This window comes from Ambystoma mexicanum, chromosome 1q, assembly GCF_040938575.1.
Source record: "Ambystoma mexicanum isolate Mex_15411 chromosome 1q, UKY_AmexF1_1, whole genome shotgun sequence".
Lineage (NCBI taxonomy): Eukaryota > Metazoa > Chordata > Amphibia > Caudata > Ambystomatidae > Ambystoma > Ambystoma mexicanum.
In genome coordinates, this window is record NC_090922.1 from 1,126,191,138 (window position 1) to 1,126,219,068 (window position 27,931).

General features: G+C 42.1%; 1 protein-coding gene across 3 annotated transcripts in view; it reads left to right on the forward strand.

Moving 5' to 3' along the window:
* Positions 1-27,931, forward strand: part of VAV3 (vav guanine nucleotide exchange factor 3) — a 1,781,337-nt gene that overhangs the window by 644,804 nt on the left and 1,108,602 nt on the right. For all 3 annotated transcript variants that reach the window (XM_069641873.1, XM_069641875.1, XM_069641874.1), the window contains exons 5-7: positions 19,923-20,031; positions 22,530-22,622; positions 22,731-22,799. In XM_069641873.1, the coding sequence (XP_069497974.1) occupies positions 19,923-20,031; positions 22,530-22,622; positions 22,731-22,799 (271 nt within the window). The remainder of the gene's footprint in view (positions 1-19,922; positions 20,032-22,529; positions 22,623-22,730; positions 22,800-27,931) is intronic.

The following is a 27,931-nucleotide window of genomic DNA, read 5'->3' on the forward strand; positions in this document are numbered from 1 at the left end:
GTGTTTCTCTTTCAAAAGGGTTCATTGTTCAATGAGTCCACAAGAGGAGACGGTTCAGTATGGGGATGCAGGGTTGGAGGAGTCTTTATCAGACACAATTCAGCGTCCGGCTTTCACTGGGTTTCTCTACGACCTCCCTCTCTCCTCACGCGGTTCAACGTTAATTTCCTAAGGCATACAGGTCCCTCGACGTATACCTGTAATATTAAACGGAATGAGTTTCTTTTGTAAAATAACAGGTCTCTACTATTTAACACATTTCCTACCAATCCATTTCCTTAAAACCTCTTTTCCCATTTGCTCTTATATCTTATTCCCTAGAAATTGCGAGACATTCCCTCTTATTTGACACTCCTGCCTCCTAGACAAGCTACAAAACATTTTCTTTTAAACATTTCCCTTTTGTGGGTCATTTTCACACCATAACTAAAATAACCCCAATTCCTAGCTCTGTGCAGGCTGGCTTAGAAAATGATTTTTGTTTTCAATAACACAAAATACACCTCGTCCTTCATGGGACACATTTTCCCCTTCCGGGTGCCACATGCAACCCTAAGGAGATAAAACAAATTAAAGAAAGACGTCTTCTTCTTTCCTGGTCTTCTAGGCACCTCCGTAGTAGATGACAGAAACATCCTTGGGTATCCCCGTTGTCTGTAGAAAGTCAAAATAAAGACAAAAGTAATGCGGGCATGGGCAAGGGGTCAGGTTTTCTACCTGACTTTAACCCCCTTCCTCCTTTTCTTCTATCAAAAAATACTCTCTGGGTCATTCTCCCCTATTCGTTGGTGCACATAAACAGCTATTTTCCAACCACCCGGCGGGTATACTTAGTTTTGGCTTGGTTCTTTGCTCAGCTTTGCAGTAAATTCTTGCTGGTTAGCTGCACATACTTCAGCATAGCAGTAGATTATTGCTGGTAGCTGCAGATACTTAGCAGCTATTCTTCCTTTTCTTTTCTTGTCGTTAGTTGGACCATGGTCTATGCTTGTGCTTTTGTTCATCCTAGGGAGATAAAACCAAGGCGTTTCGCTGCACACCGTCCCTGTCTAACTTAATCTAGCCTACCCCTGTCTTCTAAGACTATGGCACCAATTCTTACTACGTGCCTCCACCTTTATTGTTCCCATTAATGTTTGCCTATTCTAATGCTTGCATACCTCTATCATAACAATCCTTTTGACATTATGAACATGAAAATGATTACTCACCTTCAATTTTACTTCTGTTTTCTGTGGTTGTCTGAAATGGCCATGTTGTTATCTATTTTCTCCTCTTTCCACACCTGTTGTACCTGTCTTGGAAGAAACAACTAACTTTTGAAGACATTGTGTCACTTACTCCCTTTTTCCTGTTACTCACCTGGATCCTCTTACCTTTAGTGTTGATCAATTGTGTGTTCTCACTCTTTTGGCGTGAACTTGTACTTACCTTTTTCTCTTTCTCCCTAATTTAAGGCCATGCAGACAATTTCTTGTGCTTCCACGCAAGAAGTCCATAGCTTGTCTGTAAAATAAATAAAAATTGTTACAGGCATTCACAAGTTGTTTTGCTTACTTCACCATATTTACTTAAAATGGCGTGTGCGAGTTTCCTTTGTTTAATTGACACAATTTTATCAGCCATACTCCTTTTCTTGGTCTTCATGGTCTCTTGATGTCTTTTATTGTCCAACGCTCCCTTTTTCTGTTGGCCAGGAAACCTCATAAGTGCTATTTGTTTTTCACTTTTTGCTTTTTTTCCGCTTTATGCTTTTGAGTATATCCCTTATCCTTTTATTCATTTGCCCAATTGTTCCTATTTCTCAATTTTCCCTTTATTCATTTTTTATTCAAGATAACCACTCATTTTCAGTATTTCCTTATTTATTTATTTGCTTATTTATTCCTTGGACCAATCCTTTTGCGCTTCCTCGCCTCTTTTCTGACCCTACCTTCTTCCTTTTCCCTTTATTTCTACATTCATCTTTTCTTTGAACTTCCTCATCCCTTCTTTCACGTACCCTTTGCTTTTCTTCTAACCTCTACTCTTTCTGTCTGTCTCGTTCATAGGCTGCTCTCTGGTTTGCGATCGAGCTACTTTTCTTGCTCTTCGTGATAAAGCTGTACTCGCCTTAGCCTAACTTTCCTTCTTATCCTTCCGTCCCTTAACTCCTTCTCCTTCTTCTTTCCTCTGTGCCTCATCTAACTTCTTTTTAGGTCTCCCCTCATCACTTTCTTTTCCATCGAGTTTCAATGAGATTTGTCCTCCCATCCATTCGTCCTTTGTAAATGCTATCTCATCAGTTCTGTCTTCACTTCCTTTCCTCTTCTTTCCCTCTCTCCCCTTATCGAGAGATGCACTTGTCTGTGCCTGATACCCTCCTTTATTAACGCATCATCGCGTCTCCCCTTGTCCCTTGGGGCTAGGGATGTGAAATTCTTGTCCTTATCCTTCCCTTGATTTTTGTTACTACTTCATGTAGGCGACTCATAAGCGGTGTTGCTATACCCTGTGGCTGCTTTTAGCTTTCTTTAATGGGTAAAGTCCCTCAGGCTTACTTCCCTCGGTTCCTGTTTGCAGATGGGGCAGGCGTCGCTGCAGGTGTCTCACCCCCCTCAGTGCATATTTTTTGCAACCAAGCTTCTGGAGGCTCTTCCTCCTTTCCGTGTTCTTATATTTTTCACAATTTGAGGACAGCATAGCGTTTTCTAACTTTTTTCTTGTATATGCGGCATGCAAGCAAGTTGCCATGCGTTGCAAGATGGCTTTAGATGACTCAATTTGTGGCCACGGCATGAAACATCTTGTGGGCAGTACCTTTAACCCACTTCTCCAATTGGAGCAATGTTTTCCGTTTTTCTAACGATATCCTTATGTGAGTCCAACACTCCCATTACTATGAGCGAGCACCAAATACCACAAACTCCAATCCAGTCTCTTCCCGCCAAATTATTTATACCGCCAATTTACTCAAAGAACATCAATCTGTGTGCGATTCCCTCTCAACTATAGAATCGCATAAAACCCTTACTTGATTTCAACCAACAAAGAGACAAAATTTGTTACATGTGACATACAACAGGACATGTATAACAGACACTTGACAGACTAGACAAACACCAGCTGGACAAACGGATACCTGCCTTCTAATTAATACCCTGACATGGGGTGTAAACAAACCCCTTTGATCGTCACCGTAGCCTATCGTCCCCTATTATGTGGGCTCTGGGTTCACGTTTCTTCTGACTGCTGTATTAAAGCGCAGGAACAAGGCAAATCCTCTTACATTTTTCTCTCGGGTGCCCCCCCCCGATAACCTTACATTTTTCTCTCGGGTGCCCCCCCGCCCCCTCGGAAACCTTACATTTTTCTCTCCGTGCCCCCCCACCCCCTCGGAAACCTTACGATTTTTCTCTCAGGTGCCCCCCCCCCCCCGGAAACCTTACGTTTTTTCTCTCGGGTTCCCCCGCAAAACCTTACTTGAACTACTACTGTCCTTCGTGATTCTTATTTCATTCTGCTTGCTCTTTATTTATTTGCCACATTTCCCTATTTTATGGCTGCCTTTATTTTCCTGGAGGTCATCTGTTTCTACCTCGTGTCTGCAAAGTTCATAATTTGCGGCCTGCGTCTGAATTTCTAAAATCCTTCCTCTCCCTTTTCGTTATTTCTTCACCAGGTCATACAGCTAGCTGTTCTTTACCATGCTGCCATGATAATGAAATCTTTTAGTTTTCAACCAGACATTCTCATTGACCTTCTGCCGCTTTCATGCCTCAAAATCGTGCTTATCCCGAAATGGGGAATGTTCTACATAAAACATGCTTTCCTTGGCAATCTAAACGCTATCATCATGATTTCACATATTGTCATTCAAACCTTTCTTCATTCATCTAAATTCTATAATACCTGAATCACAACTGCTTGTCTCAAATCACAAAAGGGTTTTCCTTATTTAATAAAAATGTTCTCCACTCTGGCCGTCGAGGCCTCAAAATTATAAAATACCACCCCTGGTATGACTCCATGCAAACTGTGCTACCCCTCATGGTGGAGCTCCTAGAAAAAGCCTTTAGGAGCACCCCAAAAACCCCCTTCACTACATGTCTGCTATCCCCAAAATTCCCCAAAAGCAGGTCGCAAATGACCCAGTAACCTCCTTCAATTTCAGGGGGCAGTCTAAGTCAAAAATGATAGAACGGCGATGGACCATTCAGCTACAGGGCAGTGCCTGCTCCTGCCTGCACGTTGATTTAAAACTCCATGTAAAATCGCTTGCTTCTCATCTCATGAAGTTTATCACTACTTCTTTTAATTCTAACACTACTTCTGTAGCTTGTAAAATAACCCTTGCTCATGTCATGCCATGTTACATACTACACTCTGCATTGTTGCACTTATTGTTTAAGTGTCATTGCAGGGACGTCATTTGGGGGTCGCCAGGGGTCGTGGCTGCAACCCCTGAGTTATCCCTTGTTGCCCCGTGGTCTCCTTTGCTACCCTAAAATAAAAAATGTTTAAAACTTTTCCTACAGTGATATCATCAGAGGTCAAGGGTCATGAGATGTCACTTCCGCTACCTCTATCATTTTGGTGGAATGACGTCCCTGTGTCATTACTTCCTTTTCACTACCACATATGCTAATGCCTCCGGCCATTTCCTTTCCCCGCCATACTTAAAACCTTAAAACCCCTGCTCATTCATTTCTCGTGTCATTATCAGTGTTAAATTGTATTACTACACTGCCATTCTTGCAGGCATTTTAGAAAATCTTCACAAGCTCTAAAAGTGCGGAGTGCTGCTGTGCACAACTCTCAGTATTCATTGAAAGAATACACAAGATTTTGCGTCAGACGAGCTGCGCACTGGCTACCCATGGAGGAAAGGCTCATTTTTAAAAATCACGAATGTAAGTCTTACACAGCGCTAGTTTATTTAACTGATGCTGCTACTAGGGTCAGTTCAGCCCAGTGGCGGCTGGTGACTTTGGAAGTTGGTGGGGTGTATATATCTTGGTGGGAATTTGGGAGCGAGCTAGGCCACCTCAGACCAACCAGTGTGCCGGTGGCTTCTCTCTCTGCTAGGCATTTTGGGATAAATGGCTTCCAAGATGTGCAATTTACTGTCCAAGCCCACAGAAATATGATATCACAAATCCTTGCCTAATTATGAGTCGGAAACAGCCTGGAATCCACTGAAATGTCGGCAATGGTTTTTTCCAGCTCAAGGACATCTGGACTGGACTAATGTGAAAGCATTAACAAATAATGCATACGAATACATTTTTCTAAAATGAAGCACCTATCAACACCATCAAAGGCAGTTCACAAAAATGGGAACACTGTGCCTCTGCCATACAATGCACATACACAATAGACTTAACTAAAAGTCCACATATCACAAATACAAAGCAATATCTGTGCCAAGGTGTCTGCAAACAAAGGGTATGAAAGCTAAGTGTCCAAACAGCACACCATTGAGTGACATGTATGAGACTGGTGGCATTCACAGCTATGCACAGACACAGATTCTGCCCTTTGAAGGATCTCTGCCAGCTCAGAAAGGGGTTGAGATCTGGGAGGCAGCTAGTTGAGACTATAACCCCCATTCTCTAGCTCTCTCAGAGCCACACATGCTATAGGGAGAAGCATTCATACTCTGACTGCCATATTTCATTTTCCTAAGTTGCTGGTAGTCCTGCATGTATGCGTCACTGGGACTGCTGGCGCACTGACCCAGCCAATATCTTCTGTGATGCTCAGCCAGGGTCAGGTTGCCTACCTGCACCAGGCTGCTTGTCACCCCGCAATATAAAGAAATAGAAATGGAGCTAAAACCTGTTTCATTGTCATCACTGGTTCCCCCATTGGGTGCGCAGGATGGTCATACACAGCCTTGAATTCCCCCTCCCCATGCAAGGAATAAAATCCCAATTTAGCAAGTCAATTAGGCGCGCTCACCCTGCAAACTCAGTATTAAAATTTACCACTACTGCTAGCATTCTGTTTCCAAACAGCACTTAACAATATATAAACACATAGACACTCGTCGATGCAATGCCTACCTAGATGAGAAGCTTTTTCGGCATGCAATACGCGAGGCAAGCACTTCTTAAATCCTGATCTACCCCCCAGTGCTCATGCTCATGGACTCCTTGTCACCAGCTGCTATCCCCATTGACCAAAGGAGCTAATGCCACAGGGCTAAGCTCCCCCATCTTGTTCCCGAACCATGGAATGCTTTCTTTAGCGAACTTAGAGCGGAGCCATCCCTCCTCATTTCCCGAAAAACTCTCAACCCTACTTTGGTTATCTACCTCTATCAGTTCCCCCAGCGGTGTCTGTACCCATCCCCCTTTTGCTAAATTAACCACTATGCTGTGTTTTACTTAATATACTCTATCCTGTGTGAGCTTAACGTGCAGCTCATTCATAGTAATTACAATATATATCTATTTGTCTTATAACTACAGGCAATGCTTCGTCATGCAGCCCCTAGTGTATGCCTTTTTATTGTAATCTGCAAGCCCCTTCCTTGTAACAGCACCACAATGCCTACGGCTTCTGTGTGCTCCATGCTACTAGGAATCGGTCATTCCTTGCCAGATGACAGTAAACCCCAGAGACGTTTTTATTGGAGGGCACATGGGGTGGCTGTCCAGGGCCCCCCATGATGCTGCCTGGTCTGAAGTAAGATTCCAGTTTACATCAGGCTTAAATAGCACATGCCAGGAAAATTTGATTGCATGCTGCCGAGGCTCCAAACCCATTGCCTGTGGGTTTTGACAAGTACATTCTGCCTTGATCAATTAAAACTTGCAATACCTTTCGTTTTCATTGTGGAATACATAGTTTGGGTAACACAACCTTTGTAGCGTTACTTCCCCTCTGATCGTGTGCAATAGCCAAAGTTGAAATCCATATTCATCCACGGAGGTTCAGAAGTTGTCTCAGTGTGTTAAGCACTAATTGCAGGGATATGTGTTCATGTGAAAGATCAGAAGGGCACATCTCAGTAACACTGGCTGAACCGTCTTTAAATCTGAAGTTTACAAACATACCTGCACATTTACTTGGGTTTGCAGCACAAGCAGCGCGATTAACAGCACTGTTCCTGCACCAGATAGGGGTTGAAATTAGTTTGCTCAGCTGGGCATTCTTAAAACCTAAGCAATCCCTTAAAAGATGTGCATAGAATATCTGTCCAAGCGGCAAACAAGTATGCAAATTCGAGACTGTGCAGCCAAAGTGTTCATGCTTGTATCCTGGCTATGCCAGCAGACGGCACAGTGATCCTGGTCAACTCATATAGGATCCCTTGCATTACTGTGCTGTCTTCTGTGAGGTTTTACCTACTTGAATGCTGTAACTCCCCTTGATAATGGAGAAACTGACGCAAAAATAATTCCCAAGTTGTGTAACACCCTTCTGTAATATTTTGGTTTTAAAAATGTCAGGTTTGGAAATGCAGGGTGCGTACTTTTGCAAGTCAGTTTTATAACATTAGATTGTTTTAGTTTATGTTAAGAGCTGGAAGAGACAGTGCTCAAGTGCAGGAATTGCAATATTGGCACAATTCCCAGCTTCACCCCTTAAACACTGTGTGATCCTGGGCATCTCATTTAATCTTTTACTGCCTAACATTTCTTAATTGCCAGTCTCTAAACCTTTAAAAATGGTCAGCCCTTCAGGGTGATTTCCTTCTTAGGGTATTTTTTTCATCGAGGCACCACTCATAGTTTTACTGGCTATGGGGTTGTTTCCATTATGATAGTGAGCATTGACATATTGCATACTACAGGCACTTGTCCCCTCGATCTCTAATGGCAACGCCATTCAAAAACCATGTCCCACTCCTACTCTGTCTGCCTGGATAAAGACACCTTCCTGGCAGCTTCTAATCTGCCTATTCTGGCTGCATGTATCTTTTCACATACAGTCCTACATTAATGCTGCATGCTGTACAGTTTCCCGGATGCTAAAAGGTATCTTGTTTCTATACTAGAAGAGAAGTAACCTCTTCGTAAATTGCTAATGTTGGCATTCAAATGCTACTTGTTTCTCATTCTGAATAGCGCAGGAATGGAGAAGGTAGGGGATTTAAAAGGGCGTAAGCATACTTATCTTGAATGTTACAAGGCAGCATAAGTATGTATCACAGAGAATAAGGCCTCTAGGTGCTACTGAATATTCCCATACCGATGCCTCTCATAAGACATGAGAGAAGCGCACAGGTTATCAGTAAACTAATGCATTTCTCCCGTCTTTAAATGTGGGCCTTTTATTCCATAATATGCAACAATGCTTCAGGATGATTATTTGCATTCTGCAATCTGCATTTCACATGAAGTACAGCCTGTCTTTTTATAATACTCTGTGTGTGATTCAGACAACCCTGCAAGGCGCGCATAGAGCGTTCGCAGTGCTTATCTCAAGGGCTGCTATTTGCACATTCCTTTCGCATGATTCATTTCTCTCATGATCCCCTGACATGTTAGCTTTCAACTGTGCATTCTTCCAGCCAGTTGCTCTGATGTTAAACCATTAAAAAAAACACTACATTTGATCACTACTTGTAACCTCAGACAGACAGTCTACTTTAAGATACACTTCACAGGCTCACAGTTCCTTTTTCTAACCGGACCTCCCCTATACTTCAAAGTTAAACCATTACCACATGGTGCATTCCTTTCTTCTCAGCGCGTGCTTAACGCACAAGAACAGTACTTCTATAAATCAATATAACTCCGCCATTTTAATGCGAAAATCCATCGTTCTTAGCATGATTTATCAGTTATCTTGCCGGCTAAGAGCACATCACACATTTAACTCCATAGCTGCTGGCTTGAAATAAATGTGTTTGCTTAAAGTGTACCAGCTTTTTGCACTTTTCACAGGCTGTTTAACACTTTTTGGGGTGAAATCACCACAAATTTGTGAGCCTTAAACCATAATATCTGATCACCTATGTTAATGCAATTTTTTTCGCAATTTCAAAACCTTGGATTGACGCCAATTTTTTTAATTTGGCATAAAATATAATTTTTTATACTAGTTCCAATGTTTTTACAGTGCACACAGTTATGCCATGAACAGTCATAGCATGCAAAATTAGACATATACATAATGTGACATGTAACACAGTCAAACACAACTCTGGCCTCCTGCATACATGTCTGCCTCTCATTAATATTTTACTCTTGTTATTGATTTTTAGATGCTGTTACGGTTTTGGTTTGTTACCAAATCTTGATTGCCATTATTCTTTTTCCCCGTGTCCCTGTCTCTATCGGCTAGGGCACTCACCTTTTTGTTCTCCTGACCCTCTCAATCACTGCCTTCTTCAGGTTTTCGTCTGGTCAGCTGCCCAAAGGAATGGGAATGGAGAAGTTTATAAGCACAAGACCCTTCAGGTCCCTACTGCAGTCTCAATTACGCTACCATTGTCTACGGAGAGCTTCACAGTCTACTCAGCCCGAAATGGCGAAGGACTCGTGATTTTGCCGAAGACCTAGAGTTACTTTGTGTCAACGGCCATTAGGTGTCTTATTTTAATCAATACTTGATGGTCAATAACCATCCCCCTCGCTACCAAATGTAAACAAGGACCGAGTGACCTCTGACGGGCCCATAGAATCAGAGCTCGCCGTCGAATACCTTAAGACAAGATAGCTGCACCTCGAGGAGGTTGGGGTGCAGGATTCACATACTCCAACACAGTTCAATAAGGACAACTCAAACATTTGGCAAAGAGACTGTTAAGTTCATAGAGGTTTATTTCATCCCACTGCTTAAACAGAGCAGCCTTAGTGCCGTGCCCCCAGCCTCAACCACCCCAGCATCACACCCAGCTCACTTTTTATAGCAAAATGTGAGGGAGAAATCTGCCCCCACCTTTCCTGCACAGTCTTAAGCAACTTCATTGTTAAACATTAGCTCATTGGGCAATTATTTTTAATTGAACTAACCCTTCAGAATGAAATATGCTCTAGCATGCATGTCTGACTTTTCCTCCGGTGTTCCGTTCAATTTATAGTTGATGCAGCTGGACTCTTCAGATAAGGTTTCAGACAAGGCCTAATTAAAAGTCTAGGTTCTGCCCATTCGTCAAGTTTCTGAAAGCATGGTGTCCTCGAATGTCTCAACTTTAAAATTACCTCATCTTACACACTTTGAGCACTACTCAGTTTCTTCTCATTTTAGCCACATTTTTGGTCACATGCATTTTCATTAAAGGCATTTAGCCAGAACAATTTTCTGTCTGTGTACAGAAAATCTTATTCTCCATTCTGTGCTTTGCCACCTTATTACATCATGGTAATGACATTTTCGACCTTATAAATACAATGCTTTTTCGAATACTAGTATACACTAACATTATGAATGCTATTTACACATAATTACAACATCAATTAGTCCATACAAATTTCTCTGCTTAGGTATATGTGGGGGGGGTGCCCTCCACTTCGTTCAGCTGTTGATTCAATATATCTTTAATTCGGGTCCTCCAGTACAGTGCGTTTTTACTGCAGGCTGAATCCTCAGCTGCAGTATTGCACCCAAGGGTGCCCATTTTGTCAAAATGGCCCAGCCTTTTTTTGCCATTTCTTTTTTGTGACGTCCTTCTTGAAATTTACTCTGCACGCCAAACCAGGTTTTGGTCCCTTTGTTCATTTTGTCTTTGGTGGGATTCACGGGTGAAGCCCGCCTCTGGCTCAAGCATGTCTGGCAGGGCAGGAAGCGAGGGAGGTTCCCGAAACTCTCTGTGCACAGTCTCCTTGGTTACAGGAGTGCACCCAAATGTGATTGGCTGGCTAGCTGTCCTTGGAGGACAGCCACCCTGCTGTGTGAGTGACAGCTACGCTGCAAATGAATGGGAAAAACCTGCATAAAGGCGAGGTCTTTTGCAAGGAAGGCAGAGTCGATGACCGGACGAAGGAACCATAGAAGAAACTGGAAGAGAAGCTTGCTGCACCCTCCTGGACTGTTGGTTTGCCTGGTGAAGACCTGCTGCAGTGCTGTAGCTCCAAATTTTGAATTGACTAGAGAAGCCCAGAAAGGACGACTTCTTCCCTTGGGTTGGTGGGACCAACTGATCCCAAGATGAAATTGACTGGAACCCCTCTCCCTGCTGGCTGTACTTCACTAGGAATGAGTGCATCATCTTTAAGCTGGACCCAAGCTCCAGGAAGATTCTCAGGACTCCCTTGAAGCAGGACGACACAAACCTGAGCCACCTCAACAGAGTGCTGGATCCCAGAAGCAAGGGGAGCCCACAAGGTGTCCAAGAACCGCAGCAGTGCTATTTGCAAGTAGCTGAAACTGCCAAGTGCTACTGATCTGGAGTAAGTCCATTGCTACCGCTGACCTTGAAACCGCAGTGCAGGAGTCTCCAGGCGTCCTCCCTCTTGTCCACATGACTGAGGCCCAGGAACAACAGGATCTGCAGGACTACAACAGAAACAGAAGCGAGCAGGACCTTTTTATTCAGACTCGAGGTACTGTGTTAGTCCGCGTACTTACCTCTTCTTCTTGTGTGTAGCTTGCTTGCTCTCACTGGGGACTTGCATTGGCTGCCCTTTGCAGAGTTGCTTGCAGCTTTCCTTTTCACAAGCCTCCCAGCTTGTGGCCCAACAGTGATTCTTTTTACAACAAAACTCTTTTTAACATTGTGCAAGACTTTTGTACTGTCTTCAAGAAATGCCATAGCTCCCCTATACTGTGCTCAATTGACATTGGCTATCCTGGCTCCCTGCAGACTCTTCTTACCCGCTGACCTTGTGTTGATCTGTCCCTCCAAAAAGTCATACCTAAGTTACTTGTATAGCTGGTAAAGGGTTAACCTATATTTCATTGGGGGATTGTAAAGTGCTTACCTGTTTGGAGAAATTTGTTAACCTTTGTTTCCTTCCCTAACCTATTCCTTTTTCCACAACCTCAGTATTGCATTAAGTGTTAAAGTGAGATATCAATGCCCACAATGTCCTAGAAACTGAAGTCACCTCAGGGTGTTGTAAGTGTGTGTGTGACATCCCAAAAGGGTATCTACTTAAATATAATTTTTGAAGTGTATTTTATTGCTGCATATTGCCCTTTCTAAAGAAAGCTTATTTTAAAACTGACGGTTAAATTAATAAATCATTATTTTAATAAGAAACCTTGAGTATAAGTGTTATTTGAATACTTGTCACTGTGACTCTCTATGTTACACTCTACAGCTCACATTGACCCTCCTGAGATAAGCCTGGCTGCTCAGTCACTCTACCAACTTGTGTAGTACAGGCCTATACCAAAGGTTCAGTTACCTATTGCCAAGAGGACACGGATGGTGTAGTCTCCCACAGGGTTACTATATACAATCTTGCCTAACATAGGTATAGAAGAGACTTAAACAGTCCCAACTAAAGGCTGTTTTAGTACTCGATCCTGGAGACCCATAGCACTAGGCCCCTCCATCTTGTGAGGGGAATTAAGAGAAGAAAGGATGTGATTGAGCACATGTATTTTGGTAGTGCAATTTGTTTAAGGAAAGCGTGCCATCAAAAGCAATCCCCAACTTTAGTGGGTAGGAGGCCTCTAAAAGGAACACAGGTAAAGAGCAAAGAGGGAGGGAAAGCACAGCCCAGACAGATGTTGTTGCTGTTGGCTACATAGAGGTACAATAAAACATTTATGTAACAGCAAACTTCGCTGCTAGTCCTCAGCACTCAAAACGATATACAATTCTTCAATTATTATCCAAAATAATTAATCAACAAGTCATTAATATATTTCATAAACATTTTCTTTTAAATCAGAAAACATTAAAACATTTTATATGTATTTTCTTTTTTTTTTGGCTGAAAGAACTCAACCTTTAATAATGATACAATTATATCAAAAATACCATTCCTAAAATTACAATTTCCTCTTAAATACACAATATTCACAATACAGAAATCCTCAGGAGAAGTTACACAATGGAGAGACACCTAATATTTCAAATAAATAGATGTTAAAAGCACTGCTACATCTTAAAATCAGTGCTGCACAATACAATCATCCTTCAGACTCTTCTAGGTTCAGTGCTTTAATACAACATGTAATTCATATTATTGTAGAAGTTGTCCATCCAGCCAAACAGCTGTGCCAATTCACATCCTCGTCCAATCCTAAAATAGGAAGGAACAGCTTTTCCAGATAAATCCTTTGCAAATTGCCTAATGCAGGGCAATCCATAACCCAGTGTTTAGTGGTTTCCAATGTGCCTGCCTGTTTGCAAAACCGACAGAAACCTTGAAGATATATTAAATACAATGCCTTCCTTACCCGACTCATACTCGTCCCAGTCAAGTTAATGAAAGTATAATATGGCAAGCGAGAGAATTGAATGATGGGAATGAGAGAAACATGAAAGCCATAAAAACTAAGAGAGAAAATAACCTACAGGAGATACGCCTGGGGAGAAAGGTGGAGTGTCCAAAGATAGACTATAAAGAAAAATAATATTATGAATTCAGCAAAAGAGAAGAGAATCTCAAGAAAGACAATTGTAAAGGTTGCATATTACTACCTTGGGAAAGGGGATAACTACCCCTTTATTATAAAAGGAAAGAGGGGAACAACAGGCAAATGGAAACCATTAATACACAGAAAGTTACAAGCACAAGGTCAAAGGGACCAGGTGTTGAAGAGAATCAAAAGTATAATAAAATCCTCAAAGAGTTACATGCGCTGATCAAAGAAGTCACAGAAAACTATTTAAAAATCACCCATTAAGAAGAACCAGGAAAGAAGTAGTTTGCAAGAAGCAAATCCCAGTCGAAGGTCGTCATTCTCCTGTCTGTAGTTGGAATAGTTTTAGGGTAAATTACGGTTAGTTTGGACTGTGGACAGATTGTTTTGGACATTCACAGATGACTGACGAGCACCTTAGTTAGTTTGTTAGGTAGGGACCATTCCATAGCAATAGGGAACGTTAGGCCTTACTCTCATTCTTTAATAAAAAACAGCTTTGAAATGTCCTCTAAAAGTCTGCGTCCTTCTTCTGATCTGCCACACCCTATGAATTGAGTGAGAAAGTAGAAACAAGAGAACCAAGGGAGCCAGAAGGGTTCTATAAAGCAACTAAAGAATCACGCCAAGGGGAACCCAGAATCAAACAACACTGTAATCTTGTGAGGAGAGACCCACCTAGTTGGTGGAGAAGGGTTAAGGAAAAATCCCTTCATCTACGATCACTGAGAGAATTGACTTTCGTTGGAACTTGAGAGTTTGTCATATATGTGAGGAGAACCTTTTCTTTATTTGGAACTTTGACAAGATGGATACGAACTGATAAAGTCAGGAAACAGGTATCCTATTGAATAAAACTAAGAGCTGAAACTCAGAGAGATTCTTGTAAATATTGAGAGACGGCAGAGTGAAGAACACAGAGGACAAACTACATTACCTGCTTTCCTTTAAAGTTGTTTTTTTCTAATTGCCAGGGCTAGTTTGGAAGTTAGGATTTGGTCACAGGAAAAGATGTATTATTTTGACAAATATTCACAGGCATCCTTAGTTTTAGTTAGGTAGGGAACTTCTCTATTAGCAAAAGGAACGGTAAGAAATTTTCTTTAAGTTAAATAAAAATCCTGTCATAAAAGTATGTCTTCTGGTTTGGGTCTTTCTTCTGGTATGCCACACTGCCTAGAGTTTCAAAACTAGTAATAAATCACAAAGCTCCTTGTACTATTTTCTCCCTTTCAGTAACATTTTTTGTAAACATGGTTCTCCCAAAGTACTGTGACGAGTCTCAGGATGTCTTCCCTGTTTCCCAAGGGGGATCCATTCACATGTGTGAATAGACTTGGAGAAAATCCTTATTACTACTCCTGATGAAGGGAATTTTCCCGAAACGCGTTGAGAATGTTATGTACCGTTATCTGTGAAAAATAACAGAGACTGGTACACATTTATACAATTTTGCATTATACACAATTTATTTGGAGTTGATTTAACTTGATGTACGTGAATACATGTAAATTTATAATCACCAACGGAATAATGTTTGTGATAAAAGAAATATTTGGTTCCTTTAAACTACTGTGAAGACTATAAATTATTAGACAGCTGCTGGGTGCGGAAACATTACCTTTTAATTTTACCTTTAAATCTCTCAAGTGTAGACATACCTAAAATACACTGGATTACTAAATTAATAACTCTGAGAATTATCTGCTAAATGCTAAATACTTTTGCTTAAACAGATTGACATATACTATTACACAGAATTATTTCTAGAAAATCATATTTATTGACTGTCTATCGACAGTACCTTGAGTGTGCAGGGGACGCGAGGGTTCCACGTCTTGTGGATACCCTTCCTTCCTTTTGTTTTCCTAAACTCACAACCTAGTGTCAGGGTTGTGTCCTTCTCCTCTGCACCTCCTTACTTACCTTAAAACTATCAAACAGGTTCATTCCTGAACTTCTCAGGTGTGCATATGTGTTCATTCCCTCCCTGATCCATTCACATGTGGCCAGGTTTCTGCAGTCACAGCCCAGAAGACCCCCTGGGGATAGCAATATGAGGGAGGATCACATGGAGAGGTAGTTCTCTTATGGACTTGCGGATGATATTCCAGAGAGATCATGGTATCCTACTTACCCATCCAAGGTTTACACCGAGGACCTGACTCCCCAATCCTCCATATCCTAATGTCATGTTAAAAAATACCATCCTTGTATGAAAAATAGGAAGGTTCCTAAATACCCCCTTGTGACTCTGACTCAAAGTACTAGGATGAGCAGAAAGGCTCAGGGAGATGGCATCCCGATGAGAGGTATTTCCGAAAGCGTTCTGCTGTGGGACAGTCGAGGCAGAATTAAGGACAGGACCTTTCTATAGACTGAGTAGCCTGGGAAATGGGAAAAAACAGTACCCGAATACAGACCAAAGCTGCAGACCCGAACGGGGACCATGAGAAACCCGAAAGCCTCCACGAGAAGCCAGTGAGCCCATAGAAGGGAGTTGGTGCACCAGGGCACTGCATGGGGGACGATAGGGGTAGAGAAGCTGGGTTGTATACCCAATCCCTCACCCAGAAAAGGAGATCTCTTCTTCATGGTAGTACTTACACAAGAAAGCAAACTGTTCTGAAAAACAAAGTACTGAAAGCTACAGAGGTAAGATATGCAAATTGTATGAGACTGTGAATCTTGGTAAAGTCCTGGCACAAGCGTATATCAGGCAAGAAGATTGCGAGTCTTGGACCTGCACCCAAGTGTATGAAAGAGAGCAACTAAAGTCCTGGCAGGAGAGTATACCAAGCAGGAAGATTGTGACTCGGGGACCCGCACCCAATCTATGAATGAGAGTAACCAAAGTCTGGGCAGGAGGGTATGCAAGAAGATTAAGAGTCTGGGATTCACATCCATTTTTGTTTGAACTTTCAGATGCATGGTGACATCAAGATGATGGAGCCATCCTCTTGATCATATAAATACCAGGGGAAGGGGCCCATTTTCCTGGCCCTGTCGAGAACGTGGAAAGGCCAGGAGAAGAGGATCTGCCTCTTGGCCTTGTGAACATTTGTGCAACTGGTATCCAGGGGAAGGGAGACAGTACCTTGGTGTTGACTGGGAGTTGGAAAAACCAAGAGAAGGAGCACTACCTTTTTTGCGAACATTATGACAAACAGGAAGAAGCCTGTTCTTCTGCTACTTTTTGAAGAACCTTTTTGTTTTGAAACTGTATACTTTACTTTTCCCCTTTTTGCAGCATCTAGAGCAGTGGGACGAACACAGGACATAACTCAGAGGAAGGGAATCATTCCTCTGCTTTTAGTAGTCTCAGGTTCCCCTTTGTATATTAGTTTAGGTGTAAGGGTTGGAAATATGTGTTTTGGACACAGGACGGTGGACTATTATTTTGACAGATGTGCTGATGGTTTCCTTGGTTTTGTTTGGGGCAAAGGAAACCCCTCTTAGTTATAGGCAAACATATGGTTTTCTTTGGTTTTCCTTGTCAAATAAAGGTTTATAACCCAAAAGATACCACCTCTGTATCAACATCCTGCTTCTGTCTCCTTACAGTACTTATCTTTTCTATTGGGGATGCCTAGTAAATTTGAAGTCATTTCTCACACGTTTAGTTTATCTTTCAAAGACCCTTACAGTTAGGGACATCAATCCAGTTCCAGGCATCAATGGGAGATGAGCTCTTCCTCTGTCTGGCCACCTACAACATCACTCTCAGGTTATCTGGCTATATCTTGGGAAATACCTCTGCATTCAATCCCTACTGGAAAATGACATTTGTTCCTCTTCATTATCACTTATCAACATCTTAAGGTTCTTCACCTCTTCCCTCCTACGGATGTCCTCCTCTGCGCACAATGATACAGATCCTAATTTGGGAAACAAACCCATTTATATTGTTTGCGCATGAGAGGTGTTGCGCTCTGAGCACTGCACGAGGAATCATCCTCAAACTAGTTGGACATCTAGGATCACCTAACAATGACACACTTAGCATGATCACCATTAGCACTTGCATGGGAGAGGCAATGACGTTTTTGTTCTATTAGAGGAACAACTCTCATAAGAACAGAGTTTCTGATTTGGCCAATGGAGGCATAAGGAGAGTGAACCTAATTAGAAAACACACAAACAAACGAATGGGAGTTTGGGGAAAACAATATTGTTTCCTGCAGATTGGAAACTAGCACTGGCTTGATACCCAAAGAATCAACCTTACCAAGGAAGCATAGTTCAGCCTTAAAAAAGCCCTAAAGTGAGTGAATCTGTTGGCCAGACAGTTGGCAAAATATCGCAAATATAATGTAACACATGTTGTGCTTATGTATTTTGTTTTTGTGCAAGGGATGCACACTGAGTGATTGATTGACCTTTGAAAAGGCCAATTCTTGCCAATTATTGATTTGAGTTACTATATATTTTCTATGGAGTCACCTTACTAACCATCAAGCACAAGGAATATTCATGCCATGATTAATGTAACCATATTTCGTTGTTATACTGGTGGGAATTCTTTTTAGTAACAAATCCTTCTCACCACAGTCTTGGCTCGTTCCTCCGCTTTAACAAACTTTTCAGCTCTCTCTATCCTTCTTCCAATCTCTTTTCCCCAGCCTCATCCTCTGCCTCTTCAATACCCCTTTTGCCACTATCTCGAATCCCCTCTCCCTGCTCACCACCTCTAATCTCCCACTCTGTGACTTACCAGCTCTACACTCCCGAACTCCCTGCCACTGCTGTCTTGGGAACTGGCCCTTATATGCAGTTGGGATTGAATAGGCCCACCCATTGATGGGATGCAGCTGCCATTATCTCGCCTTGTCTGAGGCTGGTGGATCCCCCAGACATTATTTTGGCTGTATCTAACACACAGCAGGTCTGCTTAGCTACTGCCCATTACTTCTGTGGAGTCGGGAGACTGAAACACTGTTTTTCCTGCATGTAGTTTGATGTTGGTGCTTCTCCAGTTGATTTCACTGAAGTAAATGGCTGCAGGTGCCTCCATCTCTTGTGGTCTGGCAACAGTAAAGATGACAATAGCTTTCCTCTCCCTCAGGAAGTGTGAGAAAGAAGTAGAGTTCTCTCTGGGTGTCTAGTTGCTGCATGCTTGAGAGCTGCTCTTCCATCTGCTACTCTGGGCCTTAAATAGTTGGGTGGTGTGAGTTCTACATTAGGGTTTTGCAGGGACAGAAAGACTATGGTGGATACCATGAGCTCCCCACAAACGTGATTTCTGTCATTGGATCCATACATGCAGTTCTCTAGTCAGGTCTGTGTTTCTCTTCAATAGTCGGATTTTGGGCAATGTAGTCCTTCTCAGTGTGCTTTGCTAGCTGGGTCTGGATAACTAGGGCTTGGGTTTTGGTTTTTTTCAATTTTGCCTGTCACAGCAATTGTTCCCGTAGCTTTCTCTATCAGCCAATATTATGGCTTCTGCTTGAATTCATTCCAAATCGGACTATGTCAACTCCCTCTATTTGGGTTTACCAGAGTGCAATTTAAAATGTCAGCAGGTTCTTCCAATCACAACAGATCGTATGATCTTTGATTTGCAGTGCTTTCCTCATATGTCACCTTATCTTGCTAAATTAAATTGTTGCTGAAAGGAAAATGCATTGTATTAATAACTATGTGCATAGACTACCGTTGTCTTAAACTGCCTGGACCTTCTTTTTAAGCAACACCTTTCTGGACATTCCCATTGTTCTTGTAATCCGGTCCTGCTCACATTACCTACATTCCGGTTTACATGTTTGGGAGGTCTCTCCTTCTCTGTGAAAATGCCTGTGTTGTGGAACACCTTCGCTCTTCAACTTCGTTTGGGTGCAAAGACTGGGATTTTTCATCGCAGATTAAAATCCATCCTCTTTACATCTGTTTTTTGTTCGATATCCTGCCCTTCTAATGCTTCCACCTATATTTGGACTCAATGGCAGGAAGCCACTTGTAGTATTAGTGCGCTGTCTGAAACTAATTAGCATATTATGTTTATTAGTGTTCCTCCTGTTCTCAGGCACCTGACTTGGGCTTCCTCATAGTCCTCTCCTTCTGTATAAGTATATTACTTTTCATAATCCATTTAAGGTTTTCCCATTGAAAGTGAGCGGTATTCTGGGAGGAGTAGTCCCTGAATGATGATTTGCCAAAAAAGGCAGGCAAGTGTGATCACAAAATATTGTCTTCAGGGTTATTGTTGGTTGCAACGACCTGGGGATGATATGCCCAGGCCCATGTGACTGTGACCATGAGAGCCATTCATCACAGATTGCTTACTTCGGCAAGACATTGTCAAATTAATTTAATACCTGCTCAATTGATAAGTATACGTTATTCACATCAGTGTTTTTCATTTATTAAGATGTTGATCATGTTATAGACTTTCAGATAATTCATGTGTAATTCTCACTGAATAAATCTCACTATTTTCTGTCTGTAAGTGAAACCGCTGTGGATGATGATGAAGAGCTCTATGACTGTGTCTATGGAGATGATGAAGGTGGAGAGGTGTATGAAGATTTGATGAAAGCTGAAGCAGCTCCTCCAACTGTATGTATTTTTATTTTCATTATTACCACAATATTGGTTTAAGACTGTATACATACCACAGTCGAGTGGTAGAAAGGTTACTGAGTTGTCTTGGGGACTGCAATATTCATCAATATTGAATCTCAAAACATTAACAAAGAACAGCTCTTACCCTAAAGGTTACATATTTGAACCCTCAAATAAAAATGATTTGAGGCTAAGACCACATTACTGTGGTCTTTGTGTCTAGCTTTTTTCTTGATACAGATCAGTCCTGTTAGACCCTGACATGGATAATGGTAACAAACATATATAAATGAAATCTCAGATTCATGTGGACCTCTTATTCAACACACAGGGTTGATTATAGTTGGGCTATGCACAATTTCAAGTTGCCCAGTATTTCCTTTTTGAATGGCCATAAGACAGATGTTTCTAGTATATATTGTGGATGTAAGTAAAATGGGCAGGTTTCTAATGCATCTCATCCAGTCCAGCTGTTATAAATTGGCATTCTTTTTTTAATAATTATCATTGACAATTTACATTGGTGTATGTGATCTTAACGTTTATCAATGTGCACCAATGATCCAGTGGAGACTAGCACCACAGGTTAACAAAACAGATAAGTGAAAAAAAGGAAAGTGCGTCTAACAGAGTCTCACATATTATGGGAATGCAATGTGGTCCATTTAATTTGGACATTGTCCAGTCTAGTTCTATTATTTTGCAGAAGATAGCTTAAGGGCCTACATGCCTCTGCCGGCTAAACACCAACCTCACTTATCCCCCTTTCTTTCTCTATAAATATTATCAATGCCAGGAGGCCCAGCCATTCCCCTTGTTCTTTTTTGGTAGGAGCGCAAGAGGATATGCAGACGATCCTTCAGTTGTTTGAGAATACATTTACTATAGCATAGGTGATATATAGAGATGATCGGTTACCAATTCACTTCATCAACCTGGTCAGTAGCTTTCTCTTCTTGCTTTCATACATAAGGACTGTACCCTGACTAGCTCTAATGGCTCCAGTTACAAAGTCAGCTGACTCAATCTTTGCCCCTTTTTGGCATTCACAAGATCTTCCAGAAGTTCTATGTCCTGTCTGTTGGTATAGCCTGGTTTTAAGATAACTTCCTATCCTCAAGGTGCATCAAATTTACATTGTTGTACTTTTGTTTTACATGTATTGAAAATTCTGTGTGTCCTTGCATGAATATTTTCCACTGTTCCAATTCTTTTACAGACCAAATCTATCCTTAGTTGAATATATCCCTATACATTCAGGTCTAGATATTAATACGACTCTGATCACTAAGGTATGGGAAATTGAAACTGCACATTCCCTGGGTTCTGGAAAAATGTAAGATATATTCAGCTGTAGTGCAACATGGTGAGCTATCGTAAGGAAGATGGTATCATGTGATACAGCTTTAAGTATCTGCTATGGCTAGAAGAGCTGATTATTTGTTATCCTCACCAAAGGAGGGTGCAAATAGAAAGAAACCAATTTGTACACAGTCAATAAACAAGATTCCTTTTTACAAAGTAGCTTAAAGTGTAATCATCAAACAACAGACAGTCTAAAACCAGATGTCCAATCGGTAAACATGCTGACGATAACCCAACAGAACATCCTATAAAACGTAAGCTTATACAGTTACCTACTCACTATTTGCTTTTGCCACAAAGAGTACATATACCAGGCTAAGCCAACAAACATAAACACAATTGAGCACATAGCAGAACTAACCAGACTGCAAAACTGGCTATGAACAGCACAGTTCATAAAAACTTTAAACACTTTCACCAATCAAGGTCCAGCTGATCAAAGCCCACTCGGCCAAAGACAATCCATAACACCCATGATCTGATTGGCGAGATTGAATGCCAGCTCATGGGCCTCACAGAATCCTGATTTTGTGATAACTCTTTTATTATCATGAAGGAGCTACTGATCTGTGTAAAATAAAGCTAGAATGTGCCTGATCATAAATAATTTACAGTGTAACGTGAGCTTACGTATTACACCGTCGATTGCCAGATAGAGTGTTGACACTATGTGAGCTAATGCATCTGCTTTGAACCAATAGAGAATACAAACTCTGTGGAAATGTTTGCTTAGACAATCTTTCCTAAACCTGAAATTTCAGAGCGCTAACAGAAGAAGGTATAGTATGCATTGTCAACATTAACATTAAGAGGGATTCCTCAATTTTAACAGGCTCTACTGCTTCAATTCCAGGGGCATCCTTACGCCCATGTTCATGGTTGCGCTTGTTCTCCTTACTTGTTACAATGGTTTCTTCAGATGTGTGTATAAAGATAAAGGGTGATTCAATTGTTCTATGAGAAATGTTTTTCTTCATTTGAAATCGCTGATATGGTAATCATGCAAAGAAGAAATGCAGAGGAGATGAAGGCACAATTGAACCAGTAAATATAGAGCCTTGGTTCGACTTCAGTGTCACAAGCATCTTTTGTTACATCTTTCTGCTCATTTGTTTTAATAATTGCAGAAATCAGCAGAAAGTGACATACGAAGCTGCTGCCTTCTAGAAATAAAACAGACAGAAGAAAAATACACTGAAACTTTGGAATCAATTGAGAAAGTGAGTTCCTTGATTTCACTGCCTTAGAAAATGCTATCACATAACAGAGAATTGCTGGTGAAATAATGGCATATTGCACAAAATGTTTCTCTTGATTTGTCTTTACAGTTTTTCATGATGCCATTGAAAAAGTTTTTGTCGGTGAATGATTTTGATACGGTCTTCATAAATATTCCTGTGAGTATTGACGTTGCATTTGCTCCTCGTATGTACATTTAATGAAGAAGATTTGCAGTTTCCTTTATATGTTTTAGGCATTTATGTGGTCTTTAGCTCTGTAAAATATTTTGCTCAGCGCAAAGTCCGGCACTTCCCATATTTACTCCATGCAATACTTCTATGAAACCCAGGGCCATTCATGGTGTCCTGCACCCTGACATCTTCACCCTATCTGTCCCACCAACACTAACTCTCAATTTCCACCTCTTAACCAATAGCAATTGGCTTCCTTTAAATGCACACGACTGGAACACAAATAATCTCTAACCACATGCATCTCCACACTTGTTCCACTCACTACAATGGACCACACATTCCTAATCCATCCAGGCCTCCTGGCAGTAAGGTTAAGAGGAGTCATCAGTGATTGGCAAGGTATTCTTTGAAGCCTTTCCTGAAGTCCAGAATGGTGGGCCTCATTTTTAACTGATTTGGGAACTTGTTCCAGGGACAGAGTGCATAGCAGGAACAGGCCTGTTCCCTCTTTGTTTCTCTCTTTCAGTTCTTTATTTCCAGCCTGACAACGTTGTGACCTCTGATGGTGTGCAGGCCTCTGGAGATGGTGGGCTTGTTGGCCAAGTACAGTGTTCTGGTTGTGACTGTGTGTATGTGATGCAGCCAGTCTTGAACATAATGCCTGCTTGAAGGGGTAGCCAGTGAAGCTCTTTGAGGGTGGGCGTGACACATTGTCCCTTGATGACGTATGCTGGTCCTCTATTTGAGAAGCCAGTGTAGCATCTGGGCCTCATGTGAGTAGGGCATTGCCACTGCCCAGGTGGGAGATGACCAGGGCTTGAACAGCTGTTCTGAAACTTGGGGCACAGATGAAGGGCTTGGCTTTGTGGAGGAGCGCAATGCTGGTGCCATGCTGCTTGGGTTTTCTTGGTGATGTATTTTGAATGAGAGGTCACGACTAATAGTAAAGTTGAGGTAGGAATTGAGATGTGATTCCATTGAGCTTTGTGTCAGTCAGCCAATTCTAGACTTTCGCATGCTTGGTAAGGTTACTTATGACAATTAATTTTTTCCTCGTAGCGTTTAGTTCAGCTCTGCGCTGGGCATCCAGGCTTTCATGATGAGGGACAAGCAGTGCTTGATTTGATGGATGTCATTGATGCAATTGATTATTGTTATTTGATTGCTTATATTGCTAACTTTGCTCAAGAGCAGCAGAGCGCATTGCAACAGGAGTGTGCCAGAATTGGGGTTGGCATGTTATACAGTATCGCAGTACTGCTGGTGGAAGGAGAGAGGGATTTTTATTTGTCCAGCAGGTATTGTTGAAAGAGCCATGTTTTAAGTGTTTTGCAGAACTGGAGGATGGTGGAGGCATTTTGAGCCTCTAGCAGGATTAAGTTCCAGATGGTCAGTGTGTGGCAGGAGAAGGACTGCTTGCGAGTTTCCTTTTCGTGGGTTAGCTTTGAATCCAGCCCTTTGATGGTTTTGCTATGTGGTGTGTGAGAGCCTCCATGGGTAGGAGTTTAGCCTCAAGTATTTTGGTGTTAGGTTTGAGACTGCTTTGTAGTGATGCTTACCGTTTTGAATATGATCCTGGCAACAAGGGGGGTCCAGTGAAGCATGTGCAGTGTTGGAGAGAAACCGTCAAATTTACAGGCACCTGTAATGAGGCAGGCTGCAGCATGGTGGGCTGATTTGAGGGGGGGCCTGGTGTGTGGCTAAAATTCCAGTAAGGAGAGCATTTCCCCATCAATGTGTGAGATAACACAGGCTTGCACTACCATATGGAATTTGTTCATGGGAATAAAGGGTTTCATTTTGCTGAGTGTGTGGATTTGTAGCCATGCGGTTTGCGCCTTTTTGGCTATTTGCTTTTGGAAGGAAAGCAAATAGTCCAACAATGAAGTCCAGGGATATGGCTGAGTTTGACAGCTGAGTGGTGAATCCTTCCAGGCACATGTCATCCAGCATTTGTTGTACGAGTTGTTGTATCAGGACTGATGAAGACAAATTCGGTCTTGGTTGGATTCATTTGAGGCAAGCCTTGCACATCCATGTTTGGATAGTAGCCAGGCGTTTACTAAGGTCAGCAATGTCCTTGGGGCCACTGACCTTAAGGTACAGCTGAGTGTCATCAGCATACTGATGGATGGCTTTGTTGGGGTCATTTAGAATTCCCAAGGTTTCCATGTATTGAGTGAAGATGATTGGGGAGAGAATGGAACCGTGGAGGACCTGACACAAGTCAGTTGGATCTGAATGACCTGGTGCCTACCGGATAAGTATGATGAACATCATTTTAGAATGGTTCCAGAGAAGACCATTCTGTCAGCGAGTAGGAAGAGGTTCCTTGTAGAGGGGGACGATGACAGGGGATGGGGTTCTGCTGGAATCTGTCTCTGTTGGAGAGGTATGTGGAACCTCTGCAGAATAGTTCTGTCAAAGACCATGTGCACGGCAAAGGTGTTGAGGAGGACTTGGTAGTCAACAGTATTAAAGGCAGTAGAGAGGTTGAGTAGGCAGGAGCCCCCTTTCACTTGGATGTGTAGAGGGTCATTGATAACCCGGATGGTGGTGATCTCTATGCTGCATTGTGGGCAGAAACCAGATTGGCCTTCCTGTAGGAGATTATGCTAAGTGATCCTTGTTAGGTCGAATTCTCAAAATGTGCTAATTCCTCTCTCTTAGAGACCACCAGCTCCTTTGCTGAACTGTGGGACTCTGTACTTTTTAATTCTGTTTGTTTTCTGTGTTTATTTCTTTTGACTATGGAGTTTTATTTGTGTTACACAGCACCCTCAGTGAAGTGGCAAAGGGATGTCTTTTAGACTTCCCAAAGGTTTAAAAACCTTCTCTGGGCTAAACTACTGTTTCCCACAGAATGTAAAGTGAAATTGACTTTACTAGTCTTTTCTAAATTTTAAGACCCAGCACACACCATCTTACAATGGAGTGCTAGAGGGGTTACATAGTATCCCCTATGTCTAAACACTCATGTAGCAGTCAAATGCTACCCTTTCCCATTGCAAAGGCTGGTGGCAGTGGTTTTGCAACAAACTACATGATTTTTCCTGACCGCGAACACCGGTAGCTAAAAATCACGGGAGCCATGTTTTTCAAGATGGCGCCTTAAGCCCCTTTGTTTAAACAGGTCCCGGTCTTCTTTTTTTGCCGTTTCATTTTGGAAAGGACCTTCTAGAGTTTGTCTCTGCATGCCAAACCAGGTTTGGTCCTTTCGTTCGTGTGAATTTGGCGGGCTTCAGGACTGAAGACCGCCTCTGGCGTCTGGGTGTCTGGGATGGGTAGGAAGTGAGGGAGGTGCCCGAAACACCATGTGCTTAGTCTCCTAGGAGACCCAAATGCACTCTGGCATGATTGGCTGACTGACTGTCCTGCAAGGACAGCCACCCTGCTGGGTGAGAGACAGCTAGGCTGGAATGAATGGGAGAAAACTGTTTAAAAGGTGAGTCTCATGGACTGGATGGCAGAGTTGATCACTGGAACGAAAGAACCGAAGATGAGGAGCTGGAAGAGGACGGCTGCTGCAACTCCTAGACCGTTGGTTTGCCCGGTGAAGCCCTGCTGCAGGTCCGAATGCCAAACTTCATTCGACAGAGAAGCTCCTTCAAGGACGGCTTCTTCCTTTGAGTTGGTGGGATCAATCAACTCATAAGACACTTGGATACCTTACTCAAGGCTGGTTAGGTTTAACCAGGGAGAGGGACACCAGTTTGTGTTCTTGAATCTACAGCTACTGGAACTGAAGTGACTCCATTTTGTTTTCTTTCTTCAACGATCCCATGCAGTGCAGGAGTCCCCCAATGTCCTCCCTCTTGTCCCCACGACTGAGGCTCAGGAACAGCGAGATCTGCAGGAACTGCCAGGAACCACAACTTCAGCAACATTTGTTTTCTTCATACAAAGGTACTGTGCCAACCCGATTGAGAGAACGCCATTCTCGTGGAGAAAGTTTGTGAAACTTTCCCAACTTGCAAGCCTAATCAGCTTGTGACCCCACAAATGATTCTTTTTCGCCTAAACTCCTTCTGAGAACTTTTGCAAAGAACTGCTCTTTCCGATCCAGAACACTAGCCCATTGACTTTGGCCTGGCATATTGACTTTAATTGAACTATGCTGGTGAACTGAAACTATTTGCACTGCCTAGAAAGTATATACAATCTATTCTACATACTTTTGTCCATTTTGTTCACTGCTAAGTAACTGAACTGCCAGTTTGCTCCTTTTTCAGGGGAGCTCAAACTGTTTCAAAAACGTAGAGTTTTGTATTGAAGTGTATTGGTCTATAATATTAAGTTGTCTTCTTCTAGTGAAATGTTTTATAAATGATTGTGTAAATAAATAAGTGTTTTACCAAGAAACCTTGAGTATAAGTGTCTACTTGAACCACTGTGATTGAAAGTCCTCTGTGTCACTACTTGTACTGCTCACATTCACTCTTGAGATAAGCCAGGCTGCTCAGCTTGCTACCAAGAAACTGTGTCGTACAGACTTATAACAAAGGTTGGTCTTGCTTACACCTGTAGTCATAATTGTGTGTGGTGGTCCCAAAGGGAAATGCATGCAATTTTGCCTAACAATTCTTTCATGCAACTGGATGCCAACAGTCTTCTCAATCACTTTGCCGAGGAAGGATAGATGTGTAATGGGATAATATCTGACCAGATTAAATGGTTCAAGCAGGGACAGGATCTGTCACATGTTCAATGAATCTGGAAAGGTGCCTTGTTTGAGGGATGCATTCATGAAATTGAGAAGTGGTGTGAGTGTTTGATCTCTGATGATATTCACAATAAAGGCAGGCAGAATTTCATCTTTGTAGTTGGGCTTGAGGGCTGCGAGAGTGTTGGGCAGGTCTTCAGGAGTAATTGCCCTGAATTCAGTTCATCTTGGCATACTGTGGGCTGGTATGGTTGTGATGTTCATGGTGTGTTTTAAAGTGTCAATGTGTTGCCTTATCTTTTCTGTGAAGAAGCTGTTGATTGCAGTGCTTTTTTGAGTGGATTGTTGTATTTCAGGATTTGGAAGCAGATGCGTGCAGTGCTTCACAGCTTGAAATATTGCTCTAGTTTTGCTGGATGCTTTCATGATCTATGTTGTCTAGTAGTTTGCT